At 34.9% G+C, this 19,379-nt stretch overlaps 1 protein-coding gene across 3 annotated transcripts in view; it reads right to left on the reverse strand.

Annotated features, from left to right (window-relative positions):
• DPH6 (diphthamine biosynthesis 6) overlaps positions 1–19,379 on the reverse strand; it is a 158,117-nt gene that overhangs the window by 130,353 nt on the left and 8,385 nt on the right. The window contains exon 4 of one of the 3 annotated variants that reach the window (XM_019725546.3): positions 726–981. The exons of the other annotated variants lie outside the window; for them this stretch is intronic. Within the exon in view, the coding sequence (XP_019581105.2) occupies positions 796–981 (186 nt within the window). The 3' untranslated portion in view covers positions 726–795. Of the gene's footprint in view, positions 1–725; positions 982–19,379 lie in introns of those variants that run through there. 3 annotated transcript variants of the gene reach the window in all.

Raw genomic sequence — 19,379 nt, forward strand, 5'->3', positions numbered from 1 at the left:
ACATAATAAAACAACCCTTTTTAATGAACATCGAATGCACAATCCTATGAACCAAGTTTATATAAATGTGCTATATAATTTAAAGAAACCGTAAGATCCTCTAGGAAGTAAATGCACAAATTCAGAAAAATTAAACATAAGCCTATTGCTTTTCGCTGATATGATAAAATGCTTACAACAATCAAAGTGCTGATGTGACTATGAAGAGTATTTCATATGCTAGTTCGAAAAAAATCTACGAGAAAATGTGAACTGTGAGAAAATTTATGTATTTGCAATACTGCTTTTTATCTACCATGAGAATGACTGCCAAAAAACCAAAAATCAGGTAATGTCTTTTTAATATTCAGGATATTTAACTAGATATTTTAGTTTACTATTATAGAAAGAAACGTAGCATATTAAAATCAATTTTCGTTAACTCTAATTTATGCAAAGCTTGATTGTGAGCAATAGCTGCTAAAAGGATGCAGCATTGTTGATTCATACACAAGCGTTTTACTTAACTACATTGGATAATAGCAGTTCTCCTAAAGGAGTATAAAAAGCAAAGTGATTACCAGTCATTACTGTTAATTAGGGCTCACATTACATTCCTTGGGATGAATCTCCTCTAAGCTGAATACATGGAAAGTTTATTTTTGAAGGACTGCCAAACCTTGCCTAGGTAAGGATTGGAATAAGCCGTCAACTACCAGTAAGCAGAATAAAAAGCAGGGACAGATCAGCATCCAATTAGTACATCGAAGTTTTTAAACAGGAAAAGGGCTGAGGGGAATGAGTAAAACTGGAAACTCATACTTCACATTCTGCAATCTCACTGATAAAAGGAGGAAATGTGTGTTTATCAAACTTGCTGTGAGTGCACAGTTCATTTGGAGTCCTGTAAACAATCGCCTGACTGCCCGTTTCCAAATGCATGTGAAAATCTTGGAGATGCAGAGCATCATATTCAGCAGGCAAGGTCACTCTAGTGATGCCCTGGAAATGGGAAATTAGGAAAACGTGGCAATCAGAGGTTTAGGGCTGACCAGAAAAAGCCCTGAGGCTGGCTTACCATCTTTCACCACCAGTCAGGCTGTCTCTGCTTATTCAGTATTAACACAACAGGGCTGCGAGTGAATGAAAAGAACTCCACACACCTAACTGGGACATTGGCTTTCTTGTTTAGAAAATGATAGGCATTTGTCACAGGAAAAAAAAAAAAGGGAGAGCGGGGGTGGGAAGAAGAAGAAAAATTCAAACACAACTTACAAGAACAAGCTCTGAAAGAAAAACAGGCTCCTGGTGAACCTTTAGGAAAGGACCTGGGGAATGGCGACATCCTGTTGATTATCAGGTTTCCTTTCCTACTATACCACTCTGCATTTTAAAATGGAGGCCAAATATTCACAAAGAAGTTTCAGAAGCAATCCATGCTTGTTATTAAAAAAAAAAAATTCAAATGTGCAAAAATTATACAAACACTTAATACTTTCCACATACAGACTTTTTAACCTTCAGACCTTTTCTACACATATATTTGTACAAATCAATTTACAAAAATGTAATTATACCATATAGCATTTTTGGTAATCTATTTCCTTCTCTTAATAATATATACAGATGTATTTCTGCAACTTCATTTTTGATGTCACACACTATGCTATTGTATGGATACACCATAATTTAGTTTGCCAGTCATTTCTAAATCAAGTACATCTTTAGTTTTTTTCCTTCGAATAAATTCCCCAAAGTGGAGTGGCTTGGTAAAGAGACGGTGTATTTTTGTGTCTGATGCGTTCTGCCAAATTACCCATAGAAAGGCTGAACCAATTTATATGGCTGCTGGCAGCACATTAGGGCACCCATTTCTCTAAAACCAGTATCATTTCTAAATCCTGCCAAAGTGATAGCTGAAATTTTGAGTTAGTGAGGTTGAACATTTTTTGGCCGTTTGAATTTCCTTCTCTTTGAAATGCCTGTTTATATCCTTATCTTATTTCTTTATTTGGAAGCCAGCTTTTAAACATCTTTTTAAAAAACCTAGCGATTCCTTATCAAATGCTACCTTAGAGGATCACCAGAAATAGATAATTTTAAAGAGGAGATAATGATTATACAGACATTGAAAGATCCTATTAAGACTGGTGACTTTGCATGAAACTACTTTACAACATATTATATTATAAAAGGGGACTCTCAACCCACCCCCCCAAGAAAAGAAAAATTAAAAACTGAACTGGTGTTGCAAATATTATCTCATTGAAGCTACCTTTGCTTTCTGTAAATGGAAAACTCTATTATACTAAGCTGGCATCATGTGCAATGTTTTGTGTTGTCTTTTTGTACTTTTTTACTTATACAAAAAAATCAAATTGCCTTACTAGCTTTTGGTAAGTCAAGGAAAGAGACTGTAAGTATGGAGGATGTAGAAATTCCTCATGCTATTACACTGGATCAAGGACTTAATTAAAATGTGTCATTCTTGAGACAAGTACAAGAAAAAAACGAAAAATGACCCCTTCCCCCCCAAAATCCATTCGATTCAGGATCTCTTCTCACAGAACCAAGAAATTGACTAAGTAGCCAAATATACTAACTCCTAATTCATCTTCAGAAACAGATTTAAATCGGAATGTAATTTCAAGCTGCAGATCACGTCTTTTCTTTTTCAGACAAACAATAGCTTAAAAACTTGAAAAGCCATTACCTGGAACAGTACTTCTCAAACAATGTTAAGAACCACTTTTTAAAAATTTCTAAACCTTTAAAAACTGAAACTTCTGTAAACTATAATTAAAATGAATTACAAAAAATAAAATAAAATTTAAAAAGATACATAATACAGGGCCAAATTTTTATTATAAAATTCAACAAATAAAATTACTCTCAAATGACTATAAAAGTTTCTCAATGCCAATTTTCAAATTCTAGAAATGGCTGGCCTTGGACCAGTAACAAATGCTACATGGACTAGCACCAACCCCCCCAGACCACACTCTGAGAAACAATAATCTAAAATTATTCTGAGAGCTTTGCAATTCGATGAGATCAAACACAGATAGATCACTTTGATCTTAATCACCTCTCTTCCCCTTATCAAGCCACATGCCTGCCCCTCTGTCTCACTGTTAAGTCACACATGCCTTATTGGTTTATATATGCACTATATATGTATTGTTATAATATGGTAATACCTGCCTGAATTAACATAAATGTAATGCTGGGAGGCAGCAGAACACAGTGATTAAAAATACATGTTCTACTACTTTCAAGCTGTGTAACCTTGAACAAGTTACTTAACTTCTTTATATCTCAGTTTACTTATTTGCAAAATAGGGATAATAAACCTGGGTTGACGTAAGGATTAATTAGAATGTAACATGCAGAGTTTAGAACAGTTCCCGACTGGTAGTGCTACATAAACAATAGCAATTATTATTACAATAAGACAAAAATAATTGAAAAAACGCATAACATGGCTCTGGGCTTTCTAATAATCAATATAAAGAGGAAACAAAATGAGTTGCAGGATTTACAGTGTCCATACAATAAAAACTGTCCAATATTTAGAGTAAGGCAAACTGTTATAGAGACTAAGTCCTGAGAGAAATCCCACCCTTGGATCATCATAAAGTTGAATGTGCAATATGATAAAAATTCTCAACAGCTTTTCTAGAACAACATACAACAAATATACAACAAAAAATTCTGAGCACTCATGTGGACAAGGCACCATGATCGGCAGTGTAGAGTATCCAAAGTTCAAAAACACATAGCCCCTGCTTGCAAGAGGTTATAAACTAACAAGGGAGACATATTAGATATGTAAATAATTATGTTAAAAAGGCGTAATGTAATAACTACCCAAAGAATGACAGGCACAAGAGAACTTCAAAAATAGGAAGCTACACTTGAGAAAGTCAGGAACAATGCCTTTTGCATCCTTATCCTTCTCTCCTTCAACATCAAATTGAAAAGCCTATTAAGAACCAGCCAGAATACATCCAGGATCGGAGCCTGTTTCCCTTTCTCTGGTCCCTGTCACTTCCTACTTGAAATTTTGAGCTGCCACTTTGTACTCTATTATCTTTGAGATCTTCATATCCTTTTTGAGCTGCATCGCATCCTCCTATGCTCTCAGCTGCTATGCTGCTCTCCTCTTTACTCTTTAGAAACCCCAGGTGGCCCTCTGACCTCAGCACACAGCACAGTACGAGTTCTGGGCTCAGAGGACAAACTGATTCGGACTGGAGTAGTCATGAATACCTCCAAGCTACAAGACTTTCTGCAATTGGTGGTTAGAACACCAGTTCTTAAATTTTAGAAGAGAACAGATCACTGTGAGATCCTGATACAAATTTGGCCCTCTCCCCAGAAAAATTTACAAAAAATTTGAACAAAATTTGAGAGTTCAAAAACATCTCTCTCCTCTAGATTGAGAAATGCTGTCTGAAAGTATCATATTTTCCTGCACTGAAGTCCACTAGGCTGATTCTTATTAGCTTTCCGTGATCAAGTCTGGGTTAGATGACCACTCAAAATCAGTGGAACTTTGGTGACGGTCAAGGAAGTCACAAAAATGACTATGAGATTAATGTTATCAAAAAAGCTAAATTGTGAAAGGTTCAAAAGGGAAGACCATGGGTTATTTATCAAATGCTGGTATTTCTCTCTCCCCTCCTCACCTCCCTGCAAAATTACTATGTAGAAAAGAATCCATAAGAGAGCTGGTCTTAAAATACACCATGCACCATTTCAGTGGCTCTAGAACCAATCCTATGTAGTAGGTGGCAAAGAATTCTACACAAGAGAAATAAATGTCTAATAAATAGTTGTTGCCTCTTCTGATTTGTTAATTTATTTTTATAGAAATCTACAAGAATCAATTTTAGCTGAATTTTGTCAAAGTTAGATAGGTTTAACTTTGTTCAGTAAGTTTAATTTAACAACAGCTCATTAAACACCCACTGGGTTCAAGTACACAAGTGCCTACAAGGCCCAAACTGTAGCGTCTATGTGGTATAATTCTGCAGGCATTGAGACGTAATTGTTCTTACATACAGGAATGCATGTAACAGCCCCATTCTACTGCCTCTGGACATTCAAAGAGTCACTTTTCAAACCTCTTAATTTTTCATATATACTTTTAAACATCTAAATTCTCTAAACTCAGTTGATGTTATTTTGAATGGAAGTCCTTGCTTGAGGCTTTTTACAAATGAGTTAACACAAAATACACGGACTTTAAAGAAAAGCACACAGTTAAATCCTAAAAGAACATGCCAAAATATTTTTTAATGGAAAGAAAGCATCTATTAATAAAAACCTTTACCATGACTGAGTTCACCTCTTTAAGTCCATTTGAAACAATCCATGCCACAGTTTACCCATGTTGGAAACTAGATAGAAAACACTAATTCCACATCTCTTGGAAGGCTGACGGAGTCTAAAAAAGACTCAGGGAGGCCAAAAATTATAAGCAACAAATGTCAAAGGATAAATTCAATCCAATATATAATATATATTTGTCCCCATTAAAACCTCTGTCATGATTTGAATGATTGCCATTCTTTTTCTCCTCTGCATTAACATACTAATAAAGTCAAGAGGAATTACAGTCATCTCAATCACAACTTGCAGCTACTATTTAATAATAACATACTAGTGGAACTTCGTATGCAATGGAAAAAAATTGACTTTATTCAGCTTTACTGGATTACTTTGGGAGCAAGGGACTAACAGAGAAAGAAACCTGAGAGTAACATGAGACAGGCAGACTAGGAAAAAAGGAAAAATCTAATTTATACAGCATCATCTTTCTAGAAACCTAAAGAGGCTCTCGTATTTTCTTTAATTTATTCTCAAAACAGATAAATAAGACAACATGGAAGATATATTCATATTTTACAGATGGAAGAACTGAATTCCAGAGGAGTATATTTGAACACAATGCCTGTCTATGCCAAGGGTTGTATGGAGTATCATAAATAAAAAGAATGGAAAACAATCCTTGCTCCCTGAGACACTTATAATCTTTAAAGAAAAACCCACAATATAAAACAAAAACAAAAAACCTGTATATCAAAATAATTAAGTACTATAAGAGAGATACAATATTTTTAAAAGGTTCCAAAGAGAAAGATACTATGTTTAATGTGGTCATATGAAGGAAGATATCAAAAAGGAGATGCCATGTAAAAGAAGTAATTGGAAAGGAAGTCATTTCTGACTACAATACAGCACTATACAAGAAATACATGTACTACGTGGGGAAAAGTAGTCTAGTTTAGGGTGGAACATAGGTTCTATGAAGGGAAATACTGGGTAAAAAAAGACAAAAGATAAATTATCGAGGGTGAGAGATTGGGGAAAGACCCTGAGAAGAATGTAAGTCGTCAATTTTCAGTTCTGAAGCCAGGTTCATTCTGACATTATGCCCAAAAGCCTATACAACCTATAAAGATGTTATATTCTGTAAATAAGTGGGACTACATCACACTAAAAAGCTTCCATACAGCAAAGGAAACCATCAACAAAATGAAAAAGCACCAAACCAAATGGGAGAAAAATATTTGCAAATCATGTATCTGATAAGGGGTTAATATCCAAAATATGTAAAGCACGCATACAACTCAATACCAAAAAACAAACAAACAAAAAAAACCAATTAAAAAATGGGCAGAGGAACAGAATACATTTTTCCAAAGACATGCAAATAGTCAACAGATAGATGAAAAGGCACTCAATATCACTAATCATCAGGGAAATGCAAATCAAAACCACAATGCAATATCACTTCACACCTGTTAGAATGGCTATCATCAACAAGACAACAGATAACAAGTGGTGAAAGTGCGGAGAAAAGGGAACACTTGTGCACTGCTGATGGGACTGTAAACTGGTACAGCTGCTATGGAAAACAGTATGGAGGTTCTTCAAAACACTAAAAGCAGAACAGCATATGATCCAGCAATCCTACTTCTGAGTACACATCCAAAGAAAATGAAAACAGGATCTGAGGCGATATCTGCACCCCATGTTCATTGCAGCATTATTCGCAATGGCCAAGACATGGAAACAACCTAATCCATAAATGGATAGATGAATAAAGACGATGTGGTATATATAATGGAGTACTATTATTAAGCCATGAGAAAGAAGGAAATCCTGCTGTTTGTGACAACTTGAATGAAACTTGAGGGCATTATTCTAAGTAAGTCAGAGAGACAAAGACGGCTACTGTATGATATCACTTATATGTGGAAACTATACAGAGAGGAACAGAAAATAAGAGTGGTGGGGTAGGGGGAATGGGAAGTGTGGTCAAAATGTACAAACTTCCAGTTTTAAGATTAACAAGTTCTGGGGATCTAATGTACAGCATAGTGATTATAGCCAATACCATATTTCCCCGAAAATAAGATTGGGTCTTATATTAATTTTTGCTCCAAAAGATGCATTAGGGCTTATTTTCAGGGGATGTCTTATTTTTTCATGTACAACACTCTATATTTATTTATTTATGTACAAAAATCTACATTTATTCAAATAGTCATGTCATCTTCTTCTGGAAGGTCGACATAACTCTCCAAACCCCAAATTCTGTCTTCAATTTCTTGCAACTCCATTTCCTGTAGAACCATTGGCCCCAGTCTCTCATGTCCAGCAATGGAGCTCTCCTTAAATGACCCTGTCTTGTCCACGTAGCTGCTCGTAGTGCATTGGCAACACGGCTGTCAGTGATTTTACCCTATGAATTCTTCACCCAAGTCACGACCTCTTGCAGGCTAGGCTTCACAAAGTTTCCACGCTGATTTCTCTCCATTCTATTTTCAGTGTAATCATTGATTTCCATGTGCAAATGGTCCTTGAATGTCTTGTTTATTGCAATGTCAAGAGTCTGGAGATAGGCAGTCATTCCTGTGGGAATCATTATTTTATCTGTTCTTCTCTCTGCAAGGAAGTTCTTCATGTCTTTACTGCGATGAGTGCTGGCTGAATCCCAGACTAGCAGCCTCTTCGGCCACCTTGCAAAACAAGTGGCAGCATTAAATCGACCCACTTCCTTATAACTGCTTGTGTGCACCAGGCTTTTTTGGTTTCAAGAACATAAATGCCTGAAATGCGTTCAACCTTATCTTTCTTGCCCTTAGTGATGGTTAGAGGTGGGGCTTTCTTTCCATCCAGACGAATTGCCAAAATACAAAGGTAACACGTGCACTTTCGTAACCAGTGGAGGGAATGTAGATTGATGAGGTACTCTTCTGATCAATTGTTGTTTGAGATCCTTGGCCCATAAACACAGCAGTTTCATCCATAGCAATCATGTTGGAGTGTTGGTATTTAGAAAAGTCGATGCCATCAACAAAGGACTTAAATGAAAGTGCACATTTAATAACTTCAGTATCTTCCAGCTTGAACAGTGTTGTCGATCTTCTTAGAGACAGTTCATATCACAGAAGGAAGCCATCCAGCCAGTGTTGTGATGCTTTGAATTCTTCTGGGGATATTTCTAACTGTGATGCCATTGCAAGGGCAAATGCTTGAATATCAGCCCTGCGCACAACCAAAGCCTTTGCTCTCCTGTCAGCAATCCATTCACAGATGATGTCTTCCAGCTCAGGAAATAATGGTTGCTGACCTGATCCACACTTACACTTCTTAGCATTTCCCTCATCCACCTGTTGACTGCGGTTATCATACTCTGCTCGCCATTTTCGGATCATTCGGAGATCCAACTTCTTCTCTTTGCAGAAAGCCATAAGATTCTTGCCCCGGGAGTCCTCCACGATTCCTTTCTTGTACTCAACGGAATAGCTCTTTCTTTTTGCACTCATCTTGTCTGGGGGTCAAAATATTATTCCCTTTAAATCTACCATTAAATCAAGTGTTAACTGAAGACTTACAAGACAGGAGTGGCAACAAAAATGATGACAGTTAAGAATGATGGTCCACACAAAAGCGATGAAAAATCGCAGGCACCAAAATTCAGAAAACATTTCTTTATTTCACATGAGTGCATTAAGTACGTCCGTTACAATACACGACGTATTGAATTATGAAGATTCATATTAGGCACAACCAAGTCTGTTTGTTATCAAGTACACATGTTATTCGAGCATTGTCTGTACTCTGATTGGTCATTTGGCAATAAATCTTGAGTTCATCTGTTTACATAGGTGTTTACCTCTCCTCCAAAGGCGCCCGCTTGTGTATTTACAAATACTTAATTATAATTTGTATTATCATTTATTTTAAGTATTAATGTCAATAATATTATTTATTCATATTTAATTACATATTAATATTATTATTTTATAATTCAGTATGTCCGTCGTGTGTTGCAACATACTAAATGAGTCCGTCTAGCTGATGATCTTACTTGGGCTTATTTTTGGGGTAGTGCTTGTATTATGAGCATCCTGAAAAATCATACTAGGGTTTATTTTCCAGTTATGTCTTATTTTCGGGGAAATACGGTAATATTGTACTACTATATACTTGAAAGTTGCTGAGAGCAGATCTTAAACATTTTCACCATAAAAAAGAAGTAGTAATTAAGTGGTGGGATGAGGGTGTTAACTAATGCTATGGTGGTAATCATTTTGTAATATATATCAAGTCAGAATGTTGCATACCTTAAACTTACACAATGTTATATGTCAATTATACTCAATAAAGCTGAAAAAACAGTTTATATTTTGCTTGATTACCAGTTAATAACTTTTCAATATAATTCTATGAGAATTAGAATCCCACCTGCATGCATTATTATTATTCAATGCACTAAGATCATACATCTTGCTTCCTTCTGTGAATCATACTAGGTGTTTTATTTAGTCAGGAAATAAGATAAAATATTTTAGTTGATGCACATTACATATAACTCTATGAAGAGAATGTTAAATGTTCAATTAAAAGGACCATCAAGACTAACATTTATTAAGAGTTGATCTTAATGAAATGAACCTAGAATGATATGAAGCATCTTATATACTATACTATACTATACTATACTATACTATACTATACTATACTATGCCAGATTAAAGAGACAACAAAGATAGGGTGCTGTAAAATTTAGGATCATGATATCTGTAATATATAGCTATCATAATTCATTTTGATTATCAACATTGCCCAGTGAAAGCTAACTAAATTAGCCTTTTAACTGTCAGCTTACAAGGTACCTTACATAGACTCTGTCATTTTTTATTTAAATACCACCCTCTAGCCCCATCAATCCACCTCTTCAGTATCCCCTCTTCACCTTTCCTACTGTGATGCCCCCAGATCCTCAGTCTTTCCTCTAACCTCATATCTCAGTTTGCAATTTGAAATCCTCAATTCCAGAGTTCCACATCTCTATTCCATTTCTTGCATTACAATGGTTCAACCTAATGATTCTGAAGTTCCCTTTCAACTGTACAATTCCTTTTGCAAAATCCTCCAATGTACTGGATTTCAAATTTGTTTCATCATAACAATTTGTTTAACACTAGGATGTACATATATGATGTAACAGCCTACATTAGACATAACATACACACACGGACGCTAACTCACACACACACTTTTCACTAAATAATAATTAACCTTACTATGTACAATGCATTTTGATATTTTCTAAGTATTTTACTCAAATTTCTTTCATTTAAAAAAAATGGTTGTGATCCATTAAACTGAGTTTGGAAAATACCAACTTTGTAATAATCCTTGGCCTAAAATTTAAGAAACTCTCTTTTGGCTTCAAACAACGATTCCAGACTTATTTTCCACTACTCCTTAAACTCTGAGGCTCTAGATAAATTGAACCACTTGCTATTTCCCTAATATATCTCATGATTTTCTATTTCCATGACATCGGCTAAGCTGTGCCCTTAATTTGCAACATTCTCTTAGCCATTCTCCCATACCTGCCTTTGTCAAAATCCAAACAACCTTCAAGGGTATCAAATGTAACTTGCCCTGTAAAGCCTCTCTTGATTCCCCAACACGGGAGATTTTCTTCTCCTCTCAGTTCCCGTTAGCCCCTTAATTGCACACTCTAATGGCAACTCTACCTTGTTAGTTTCTTTGTATCTATATCTTATCTCCTCAGGGTCTGTGAAGGCAGAGACTGACTTGTGTATCTTTTGACTCTATGGTACTGGTACATTATTAGCATCCAATTAATACTTGCAGAATAAAAGACATTAAAAAGTCTCTAAATTGCAGCAGCACATGTTAAAGTTAATTGTAAAAGTCAAGGTCAACTAGTACATCTTTTTGATTCACTCAATTTTTTCTCTTATCAGCATGTCACAGAATAAGTCCATATTGAATCATCTCTTACAAAATAACAAAAACAAAAAACCTCTAAACATTTGTTGATAGTATCATTGGTTTTTATGGCAATTTTATGATTTAGGCACTACAAATTTACAGAATGAAGACATTCCACATTTAAAAGGGAAAGTCAATATAAAAAGATCATATTGTTATGTGGCCACCAATAAAGTCTTGTGCAACAAGAAAATGTAAGGGCAACGATAAAGGAAAGAGCAATTCATACTTACAAATCTTGGTGTTCTTGACAATTAATATCATTTAATAGTGAATATAACAAAGATGAGGTGAACTACAGATCTAGAAACGAAGGAAAAGACTACAGGACAGAAACATACATCTAGAGTCTTGGACAACACAACTAGAAGTAGACATCTACCAAGGTTTCTTAAAAAAATACGTGGTCTCATAGTCAGGATAAAAGAAAAAAAGTCAATAGGCCACAGATGCCAGAGACTGAAAAGCATAAAGAGAAAAAATTTGAAATACAAGTGAAACATACCCAACACACTTTAAAATACAAAGTAGACGATAAGATAGAAATTTATAGTTCATAGAGGAAAGGAATACAAGGACATAAAAGTAAGCCAGTTGGTGAATTTATAGAGGCAGTGAATTGGGCAAAACATAAAATGAAAGAGTATATATGTGCATGTGTAATATACATACAGAATCATCGGTACCAAGTGGAGAAAGCTGAAGGTTGAAAAAACAGATTGATAGTTTTGCTAGAATGAGGAATCAGGTTTTCTAGACTTTAGGAGGAATCTACAGATGAAGACTCTAGACCTGTGATACATTACAAACTGTAATAATTGACAAGGATGATCCAACTATTTATTTCCAGACAGATCTTCCATTGTGTGCTTTCTCATACATGCTTGACTTTATTGTCTGCAAGGGCCAGAGATGGCACAGCCTCAATAAAGCCACATCTGGGAGTCAAAATGACACCGGTCTGTGCTAATTCCAACCCTTCCTGTTTGAAGCCTAGAATCAATACTAGCAAAGCATTTCTTGTGCCAAGGGACCAGGTTTAATGTCCAAAATCTTGGGAACTGACAGGGCTTGAGGCAAGCTGTGCAATGCTGAAGAGCCAGGAGCAATCTGTACAGGGCTATGTGCCTGTTTAATTAGCACTGTCTGGGTCCTCTCTGCAAATCTTAAGGCTATCCATCTTATATATTCTTCCCACTCCAAACTCTTTGGATTTATATCAAGCTGCCCAACAAACAACAGTTTCTTTCCCCCAAGATCCAAAGTGAAATGAGATCCACAAAGTAATTTTCTACCATAAAAACTTGTTTTCTAACATGTAGATATCAAAAATGATTTGAAAACATATCTGTTCGGCACTTTCATTAACTATTCGGCAGCTAGAAATTATTCTTGGTACACTTAGTGCTTATCCTGCCAAATCTGATCGGATACCTTATTTTGAAAAGTTTTACTATCATGCCCATTCTATTTAAGCTTCTAAATGGAAAAACAAAAATAAAATAAATTTATCAATAGTTTTATATCACATTTTGTAACAGTGTTATGGCTCCTCTGCATTAGATAAATTATTACATAAAAATAATTTGTTACATTTTGGACTGATTTGTTCAACAATCTTTTAAAAGCTAGCCATTTGCCAGGAACACTGCTAGACAGTAGAAATATAAAAATAAAGAGCACTGAGCATGTCTATGAGGGTCTTACAATCTAGCAAGAGGCAGCCACATAGACAATCCGAGTAGTATCCTGAGAAGCACAGTAGAGGTAAGATAAACTGCCATGGAAGAGACAGGAAGAAGATAAATTAGAGCTGGTTTCATAGAAGGGTATGAAGTAAGAAGGGGTTCTTTTGGAAAACAAAAAAATAAGGATATATAAAAGCTTAGGCATAGACTCAGATATGAAAAAAGCAATCCCCTAGAAATGTAATTATTTTGTTAGAAATTCAACCCAGAAGCTTGTATAGGAATGGCAGGATCAGAAAGGTAGGATTGCAAGGGCCTCTTAAAGACTCTTTTGTGTCAGGCTAATGTGCTTGGACTTTAATAGGGGTTCTTTAATCATGTATACAGATCAGCTGACACCACTGTGGTAGAAGGGCTGGATGGAGCACAGGACAATATTGAGGGCAAGTTGAATAGTTAGGAAACTCTTGCACAGTACAGATGAAAAACCAGTAACAGTGGGAATGAAATCAAAGGATCATATTTCAGAAGTCATAGAAAGAATATCAACGTGGCCTAGAGAACTTATGGTGGTAGTTGGGATGGGAGGGTACTGACGAAAATAAATCTAGTAGTGAGGTCCAGGTTAGACTTAGGTGGTGGGATAAATGATGATGTTTTTTAACTAAGAGGGAAAGACAGGAAATAGAGTAAGTGTGTGCAAAAATAATAATAATAATAAAATAATTAATAAATTTTAAACTTGTTGAGCTTACCATGCCTATACGATTTTAAGGTGGAGAAATCATAAGCAAGTGAATATATGAGTATAAGCTTACCATTGTGGTCCCAATGGTCAACCAGTTTTGAAAGTAGGTAAGAAAAAGAAAGAGGGGAAGAAGGGAAGGAAGGGGAGGAAGGAGGGAGAAACAGGAAAAAGGAGGACAGGGGGGAGCTACTGAGTGAAGAACCACCTAGGATGGTTTGTAAGGAGTTGGAACCTATTTATTTTCAGGAAACATGTTGCTCTTTGCCCTCCTGTCACAGTTCACCTTTATACTAACAACAATTTGCTTTATATTTGGAGAGTCTTCCCTCCCACAGTGGGTTCTGTTGTTTCCACAGAACCAAGAGACTCCATCTCTTACTCCAGGAATGACATATGATCTAGGCCTGCCCAATTAAATGGAATCATCTTCTTCCAACAGTGACTGACTCATGGATAATACAAGTCAGGACACTGACAATGAAACAACTGGATTTTCCTTTGACCTATTAAGAAGATGGAAGCTTTTTCTACTAGATTTGAACCACAAAGAATGTAACTGAGAGCCGTCTTCTAACTACTGTGTTTCCCAGAAAGTAAGACCTAGCCGGACCATCAACTTGAATGCATCTTTTGGAGGAAAAATTAATATAAGACCCGGTATTATATTATATTATATTACATTATATTATATTATATTATATTATATTATATTATATTATATTATATTATATTAATTATATTATATTATATAAGACCAGGTCTTATAGTAAAATAAGATCGGGTCTTATATTATAATTTTTGCTCCCAAAGACGCATTAGAGCTGATGGTCCAGTTAGGTCTTATTTTCGGGGAAACACGGTACAAGGTTCCTGGCTGAGCAGAGGGCCAAGAAATAGAAATGGGGAAAAGGTGAAGGGGGAACTTTGATTATACAATTTGTGTCCTGTATCTAGTCTACTTGAAGCCAAACTTAGATTATTTTCAAGAAATCGTCTTTATTTAAACCAGCTTAAACATGAATTTCTGTTCCTGGTAATCAAAATAATTCTAACCAATACAAAGAGTAAAGTGGCAATGATGTTTACTAAAAATATTAAATTAAAATCTGTTTTAAAAAATCATTCATTTACAAGCTTTTCTATCAATAGTAAATATTCCATTTAAAAAAAAACAAGGCAGTTATTTATTGTTGTATTCAAATTACAAGTGCCCATTAAGGATTCAAGGTCATCGACACCAAGGTACCTGATGAGAAAAAGAGTACAAGAAAACAAAAGTATCAAAGATTAGAAGAGGAAGACTGAAATTGAATATTTAACTTAAGGAAAAATATTACGTTACATTAGAATGAAATTATCACAGATTTCTCAATCAAGAGATTCCATTACAATGAAAGCAAAGGTATGCCCCCCCCCCCCCCAAAAGAAAAAGGAGAACAGGAGGGAGACAACAATAGAAAGAGGATTTCAGTTAATTTCTTGAGTCAGAAAGCAGAAGAACCAATGATGACTGATAAATTAACACAGGAAGCCATAACCTACTGTTTACATGAAAAAGGAAGAAAGCCAAGAAAGGAACAAAACGAGGCCACAAAACTCCAGGTATAACAAGTATGAGATACAAGGCTAGAAAAATTCTAAAGACAAGAGTGTTCACAGTCACCAATCACGACTTTTGAGAAAAGCCTACAACATGAAAGATAACATAAACATAAGAAAAAAAAAAAGAAAACAAACATTTCAGGAAATGAAAGACAATGTTTAAAATCTCTAACCTGTATTTTAAGAAGGATGTAGGGATATTACACCAAGAAGGAGAAACAGGTTGTTACAACAAGGGAACAATCCATAAACAAGTCAAGTTCTTGGCTACATGACTGCCAAAATAAAATATGTGAGAAAAGATAAGAGACATGAAGTTTCATTCTAGGAGGTCTAACATCTGATCAGTGAGAGTACCAGAAAAAAGAAACGGAGGAAGTTGAGGGGAGCAAATTATGAAACAAATAATGGGAGAGCATTTCCCAGAGCTGTCCTTATACTGCAATTCTATTGGCTCTGCTATTTTTTGTGTGTGAGACTTGACATCAGGTTTTCTTCCAGCAAGAAAAAAAAAAAAAAAGGCCATATCAGTTCTATGCCTCACATCCACACATTCCTCTGTACAACAGACAGAGCTTATCTTCTGCCAACCATCCATCATCCTAGGCGTCATTCTATTTGCTACAATGTAGGTTAACAAAACTATCCCTGATCCAATCACTATGATCAACAGAATGCCATGTTGTGACTGGCTTTCACTTGGATTAATGCCATCCTGAACCAACATTAAGGGAAAGAGGACAAGGCTATGCTGCTACTCAGCAGGAAGATGTGGAAGGGATGCAGGGGAAGCAACCTTCAATGTCCAGCGCATTTTGTTGTGACACTTCAGTATACCCAGCATAAAGACACAATCATAAAAGTTAACAGAGAGGAAAAACAAGTCAGCTCAAAAGGAACAAAAATCACATCAGCAACAAACTTCTCATCAGCAAAATGCTAGAGGATCGTGAGGCAATGCCTTCAAAGATTTGAGGAAGAATAGCTTTCAATCTAAAATTTTAAATTCAACAAATGTATCAATCAAATGTTGAGGGCAGAATAGTAATGTTTTCAAAATGTAAGAATTTGAAAGTACCTTCTCTAAGGAAGTTTCTTAAAAATGGACTCCACTGAAATAAGGGAATAAACCAAGAAAGAGAAAGATATCAGATCCAGTAAGAAGTAGCCTCAAACCAGTGGAGAAAGAAAGAATATATTGGTCCTTAAATATATTCTCTACAGAGATATGGTATTTATAGGTGTCTTTTAGTAACTACTACATTGCTTATGTGACTCAAAAACACACACAGAATTTGAAAATTACTATGTTTTCAGGAAATAATATAGGTTATCTATATGCCAAATTATTCCAGATAAGAACCAAAGTGACATTTTAATATTAAAGAAATTCTTTTTTTAATTTTTTTTTATTAAATTTACTGGGGTGACATTTGTTAGTAAAATTACATAGATTTCAGGTGTACAATTCTGTATTACATCATCTATAAATCCCATTGTGTGTTCATCACCCAGAGTCAGTTCTCCTTCCATCACCATATATTCGATCCCCCTTACCCTCATCTCCCACCCCCCACCCCCCGCCCCCCTTACCCTCAGAAATTCTAAATGTAAAACTAGCTATATGAAAATCAGGTATCTTGCAAACAGCTTGGGATTTACATATATATATATATATATATATATATATATATATATATACACACACACACACACACACACACACACACATATATATACATATATTACGACTATATGTATATACATTACAACTATATATACATGTATATATACATGTATATGTATATATATAGTCGTATATTGTCGTAATCACCTGATCTATGAGATATAAAGGCTTATTATAGTTCTATTAGTTTTCCTGACTTCTACAAAAGTTAGGAAACCTTTAACTGTAAATTCTTCCAAATCATTCCTACTTCTTTTCAGCAGTGAATTGTTAATAAACTGTCTACAAAAAGGAACATCTCCTACTGAAAAATTAGCTCTAATATTTGGGAGGAAAACAGAGCTACAAAAACAAAAACTTACATGTGAAAGTCACAAAATTGCAACCTGTTATAAATAAAAGTTTGAAAGTAAAATAGACCTAAATGCTTTCAAAGATCCATTAATATTCAGAGGATTGAAAAAAAGCAGTTCCACATTTTTCTTAGGACAAGTGGAGACTAACTTGAAGAATTATAGCTCTTCTAGATTTGTTTTTTCCATAATTGCTCAATTACTCATTGGAATATGTAAGACCTTTATTGGAATCTTCGCACTAGTGTTTCATAAATGGATTTAACTATAAAAGCCTGGTTATTCAATCTCTTCCATAAAAACAATATATTTCTGGTATTTATGTCCTTAAAATATCCCAAAGTAAAATTAGTATTTCTATACAGGAAAAGAAGGAACTATTTAGTCACAGACAACTTGATAACATCTCTTTCAACTATAGTTATAATTATCATGTACAAAATTCCAAAGCAGAAGTTGTCAAGATTTAACATTGGCATTAATTTATGTCATAACTGATGGTTATATAAAGATAATGACAAAGCATCCATTTCTTCAAAGACAGCATGGATTTCTTCTTAGCTGCTAAGAAGAAATTTCTGACCATTTTTAATTAAATTGATTAGTAATTTATTATCTATTCCTTTCTTGGAAGTCTGTTATTATTACATAGCTTCTCCAAAGTTTTCAGTTATCAGTGATTTTTAAGCAATCCAATTACTTCTGGTTTGAGTTCCACCATTTTGTAATACCGGTTTATGCTAAAACTTAATATTCAATTTCTTTATATCCTGAAAAAGAAATTTTGAAAATGCAGAATTTGCACTCAGTATTTCATACCTCAAAGTGAACACTGTCAAGATTTTAGTTGCCCATATGGAGAGAAGACTATTAAAAGTGGAACTCTTTTATGCCTTCTCCTCTGTTTGATAATCAAAATAGTTGTTATTAGCATTAGTCTTCCCAAAGGGAAGAGACCAAGTCCCTGTGATTTCCTTTGAAAAATACTTATTATGCTATCCAGAACTAAACAGTAAATTATGGAACTATTATAAGTGTTTCCCCTATTAGTTTCTTTTTTAAAGGATAAATAAAAATGAAAATGTTCTGGCATACAAAATAAGAAATATTTTAATCAAGGAAACTTCAAAGAAATTTAAATGCTTCACATATTTTTTGAATCAAAATCCTTACTTGATATTAAGCTTTGATTAGCATCAAAGTATAGCTTTGAAGTAGCTATTTGGGACTAGCACATTTTCATGACAAAGGTTCATGACTAACTTCTGAAAAGCTGAATTTCTCTGAAGAATGATAAAATAAAATACAATGTCCCTTGGTAGAAAAAGGGACAGAAATCTTCCTTACTTTCCTTTGTGAAAAAATGTTAAGACATCCAGGAGATACTGGTTTAAATTCTCTTATTTCATTCAGTATGCCTTATATGAATTGACTATAGCTGACTGAACAAAATTCATATTTAAGAAGAACACTGAACTGTATTCAAATAGTTGGCTATTAATGAGAATGAAAAGGTAATTACTTAGTATAAAAAAATCTCCATTAATTAACACGTACTGAGTATAGTACCTACTAGAAAAATGAGCCCCACACTTTGTCTCCTAAATTTTCTGTCTAGAGAAATTAGCAGTGCATGTACAATGGCTGCCAAACTCTTATATACAGGGACTTGAGTATCTAATTCATACCTCCTCTACTAGATTTAAACAAGGCTCAGTCTCTCACTTTCTTTAGGTCTATTTAAATTTCACCATATCAGAAAGGTCTTGCTTGGCTACTCCCTGCCATCACTCTTATCACCTTGGCTCTGCTTCATTCTTCTTCGTAGTACTTATCACCAGCATACTATTCATTTATTTGTTTATTGTCTGTCTCCTTCCGCTGGAAAGTAAGCTCCAGCAGAACAGGATTTTGTCTGATCTTTTCATTGTCCTAGTCCCTAGTTCCTACAACTATATACCAAGCACACAGTATGTATTACAAAAAAAATA

Source organism: Rhinolophus sinicus, chromosome 3 (genome assembly GCF_057876585.1).
Source record: "Rhinolophus sinicus isolate RSI-liver-muscle chromosome 3, RSI-T2T, whole genome shotgun sequence".
Classification (NCBI taxonomy): Eukaryota; Metazoa; Chordata; class Mammalia; order Chiroptera; family Rhinolophidae; genus Rhinolophus; species Rhinolophus sinicus.